This window comes from Anabas testudineus, chromosome 16 (genome assembly GCF_900324465.2).
Source record: "Anabas testudineus chromosome 16, fAnaTes1.2, whole genome shotgun sequence".
Classification (NCBI taxonomy): domain Eukaryota; kingdom Metazoa; phylum Chordata; class Actinopteri; order Anabantiformes; family Anabantidae; genus Anabas; species Anabas testudineus.
The window spans coordinates 5,842,573-5,847,086 of NC_046625.1; the positions used below are offsets into that span (position 1 = coordinate 5,842,573).

General features: G+C 37.5%; 1 protein-coding gene across 1 annotated transcript; it reads right to left on the minus strand.

The window, feature by feature from the left end:
* Positions 1 to 3,518, minus strand: LOC113169023 (sialic acid-binding Ig-like lectin 14). The gene is made up of 6 exons (XM_026370144.1): positions 3,506 to 3,518; positions 2,796 to 3,218; positions 2,360 to 2,668; positions 1,776 to 2,069; positions 1,357 to 1,454; positions 1 to 1,260 (listed from the first exon to the last, which is right to left on the minus strand). Exons 1-6 carry the CDS (start codon positions 3,516 to 3,518, stop codon positions 1,123 to 1,125), a joined length of 1,275 nt encoding a protein of 424 aa, XP_026225929.1. The 3' UTR covers positions 1 to 1,122.
* Positions 3,519 to 4,514: the final 996 nt, after the last annotated feature.

Consider the following 4,514-nt stretch of genomic DNA (forward strand, 5'->3'; position numbering starts at 1 on the left):
AGCAAAGAAATAGAAGAGAACATTTTAGACACATGTCAAAGCTGCACATGAAAAGCTGAACTTATTACAAAAGTTATACATTAATAGCATTATTATTATTATTACCACTACTAGTATGGGGTACCAGTGGTCAACTGAGATTTGCTTTGATTTTTTTCTCCTTGACTTAGATTTTGTTTGCTTGCCTTGTTCCTCACTTGTAAGTCGCTTACAAGTAAATTAGCATCATCCCAGATCACCATCACATGGCATCCTGTCAGAAGCTCTTGCATCATTATTGTGCCCCCACATCAAAATCTCTAGATCTGCCACTGTTGAGCTGTGTTTCTGTGTGACAGCAGTCGGTTCGATTCTCAGTCTTGACACACATTAGAGACCAGGAGCAGTGCAGGTTGGTGGAGAAACTGTCACTGTGGGTTTCTGAGTGAGCAGTGTGAAGATCATCAGTCACTTCATCAGGAACTGCTGTAGTTCCTAGTCATTGTCTACAGAGGTCACCAACTACCCAAAGCTACTTCATGGTCCAGACTATGAATACACCAGACTGGTGCAGTTCCTCAGCACAGTCATGAATATCTTCATTTTATATAATATTCATATCTTAAACAGAGACATTTCTTTTAAACAAAATATTAATCCATTCTGTTATTAAGGAATTAATAGACTTGTTACACTGTTAAACTAACAGAGTGTTGAGTTGTGCACACTCTGGGAATCCCATTACTGCAGGAGACCTACAGTGAATCCTTGTGTGTTGTAGCAGACCATGAACTTTGACCTGAGGTGACTGTTGCTGCTGCAGATGGGGTACATTACAGTTGTCCATGTTTTCCATGTAATTCAATGTAAAGTTTCTTGAGGTGATTGTTGTTGTTGATTTGGCGCTGTATAAATAAACTGCATTGAAGTAGATCGATTTTGCGTGAACACCTGACAGAGCATGATTTGAGTATAGTCACTGCTGTCAGTAAAGTCATTGAAATGAAGATTATAAGAATGTCATAATTAATTTTTCTGGTTTTCAGGTGAGATGCACAGTCTCCATTTTATGCCTCATGAAAGATAAATGTGCAGTTACAATTATATCTGCTAAAGACTGTCACACTTAATCTGATTTAACGTTTAAATCTTTACACACTCCATAAAACTGGTTATCCCAGAGGCCTGTCGACGTTCGCATACAATGATAAATCGTCTATTTCCTGCCGTGATTTGTGAGGTCTGTCCTCTTGACCTGGTTTCACCTTTTGTCTTGAGTTCCTTTGGAGAATAGGAAAAAAAAATGATTATGATTTCTTGAATGTCCAGTTTATTCAAAGAGCATTCAAAACTTGAAATGAATGTGTAGTAACTCACCAAAGGAACAAGAAGTAGATTATGAAGATGACATTTACAATGAGAGATACAACAGCAATGGTCACAGAAAATCACTGGACTTGGTCCATGATGAGCCACTAGAAAAAATAATATTGTATTATTACAACAACAGTTAAAATTTCTGGAGGATTCTGGAGGTGTGGACTTGGGTTGATTACTTGCTGTAATCTTTATGAACACATTTTAAAAAAGTAACTGATGCTCTGCCTTGATGCAAAGATATGATCTGGCAGGATGGATCTAAACAGGCTGTAAGTTTGGATTATTAGTAGTATTTGTGATCAGTGTAAAATAAATATAAAAGTAAAATAAAGATGTCTTTGAACTGTGCTGTAACTCACCACTAACTACCCACATTATTCAACACATGTTATGTTACCAGCAGGCTGTATTCTTACCGACATCTGTCTCAACATCGCTCCCTGAAGTTGTGATGGTGAGGTTCTGTTTTACGTACACATTTCCATTGCTGCTGACACACTCAGCAACAGTGCTGGTGTGGTGTTTTACAGTAAGGGTGATGGTGTTGTGAACTGTGTGGTTTGACACAGTGGAAGTGACTGAGTACTTATTGTGGTCCTTCACCAGCGGCCATGTGATGGTCGGTATAGGAAACCCTTCACTGACACACACACAGGTGAGGATCTCTGACTGAATCACACAGGCAGAGCTTTTTAAGATCTTTGGAAATACTGCAAACACAGAAAATGTGTTACATCAACTTTTTTTATCAGGTTGTAGTTTTGCCATGCAGATGTACTGTCCAGTTCTACTTCGATCCATTTTTATAACATGAATACAGTGAAATATAGTAAATGATGCTGGGAAACACAGCAGGTTAAAAAGAATCACTCATCAACTTTCACCCTATCAGAGTATTTACACTGATTTTTTTCAGTTCCATAACATCTGAGAAAATATACAAATAGACAAAGAACAAGCAAACAATTATTGTAAATAATGTAAAATATGTGCTACTCACTGGCCACACTCAGACTCTCCTCTGTGTTGATGTTTCCAGTGAAGGTGACCTTACAGGTGACCTTTGTGCCACTCTGTGTGACTGAACCGTCAAAGGTCAAAGTTGAGCTGTGTCTCTGTCTGATGGCAGTCAGGTTCTCAGTCCTTAAACCAATGCTGTTCCCTGTGATGTGAGACTCTCCTTGTTTTCTCCACATCCAGGTGATGTTAGGAACAGAGCCAGAGCAGAGACCAGGAGCAGTGCAGGTGAGTGTGATGTGCTGTCCCTCTGTCAGTGGATGAATCACCACTGTGGGTGTCTGACTCAGATCTAATAGGTGAGTAAATACATAAAATATATTTATTAATATTATTATTAATGTTGTCCATAGAACTGAACAACTCAGTGCATTGTGTACGTTACACTCTACATATACAATTAGTTTTGGTTGTTGTACCTGTAATAGTAATAGTTGCTTTTGAAATGAAGGTGAAGCCATCTGTCTTTCCATCCTTGTTACCAACAAGTCTGAGCTCATATGATCCAGAGTCTGATTTTCTGAGGTCATTGATGATGATGCTGCAGTTTTTCTTGGTCACATTAGTCTCCAACAGCGACACTCGTCCTCTAAACTCAGGCTGAACGTTTTCATTACTACTGGAATTAAATATTAGTTTGCCAGCGGCAGACATATCACATCTTTGTTTTGTAGATGAATCACATTTGTACCAAATAAAACCTGTGACATTGAAGACAGCATCATTAGTGAAAGAACATGGTAAAACAACACAGAGTCCAGCCTCTGCTGTTATTTCTCTTTCAGGAAGGGTGATGCAGTAGGATCCAGTTTGACAGTGTTTTATTTTTACCACCACGGTACCTGTGATCCAAGAGATTCAAAGAGAAAAAGAATTATCACAAGAAAATTAAGAACTAAGATATTACAAAATAAGAACTCTTAAAAACATATCTGACTGCTGTTTCCTATATATATTATACTATTCTTATATAAACTTTTTGGCAACATGGTACAGCATTTAAATCCTATTTAACCCTCCTGTTGTGTTTAAGTCCTGTTTTACTGATTTACAAGTTCATCTCATTACATCATAGAATGTGGGCAAAGCACAGAGAGGTAGAAGAAATATTCTCCAAACACTCAATGACATTGAGAACGCATGGTGTAGATTATGTTGGTGCTCGATCTCATTAGAGATGTGCTCACATCACCCACCCAATACATTAGCACTGTAACACCAACAAACTATTAAGTGTACCTTGTTTATTCCCATTGAATGTTCAGAACTTGTATAAAGGACTTTGCCAACATTGTTGATATGAAAGATGGAGATGTAACAGCATCACTGCTGGGTTAGGGTTAGGGGCAATCCCCAAAACCCACATGAAGTTATATAATTTGTTTTAATAGTGATTTGTGTTAAAATGAATAACTATGAAACCACTAATGCTACAGGAACCTCCATCTTAATCTCTAAAATGGTTCTTAACTAAATCTACTGACACCATAGTCGACATCAACCAGTCGACAAAAGTATCTTTATTTTCTGAAGGTGTGATGATTGCGTTTGCATATACTGAGAGCTAAAGCAACAGCGCTATAACGCCAGAAATTAAAAGCAAGACAAGCAAGTGGTACAATGTGTGTGAATAAATTTTCAACTTCACTAGTTGGTAAAGGAACAAAAACTCAGTGCAGTATTTCTAGTTTACTTAAAACCAATTTGTGGGAGCTTAATGGCCTATAGGGTTAAAGTAAAAAGTCAAAACTTGTAATGTTCATAACAATTTAAGTTCATAGAAAACGAGCACATTAGGTGATAATATACTAATTATTATTTTAATAATTATTTAAGCAATGCTGTTTTATTATGGGGTTATTTGACCTTTTCGAATGATAAAATTAAACCAATTATCACAAACTGAACACAACAGGAAGGTTAAATCCAATCAATTTGACATCATCTCAATGGAGAAATGTTACAAATCATCCTGGTGTTTAAACATCAAAATGTTGACTGCAGCCTCAGAACAGATCTTGATAAACGCTGCGTACTCTACCTTTGGCACCGAAGACCAGAGACATCCAGATGAAGACAAACATCCTAAGTCAATACTTCGAACACTCTGTGTCTGTGTCCACTGGAGAAGATCTTTT

What these genes read in the sequence shown, in the direction of transcription:
- LOC113169023 (XM_026370144.1), bottom strand. An exon ending in CGATGTTGAGACAGATGTCG is followed by an intron (nt 1,455 to 1,775) that starts GTAAGAATACAG and finishes TATTTTTTCTAG; the next exon opens with TGGCTCATCATGGACCAAGT. An exon ending in ATCTACTTCTTGTTCCTTTG is followed by an intron (nt 1,261 to 1,356) that starts GTGAGTTACTAC and finishes TATTCTCCAAAG; the next exon opens with GAACTCAAGACAAAAGGTGA.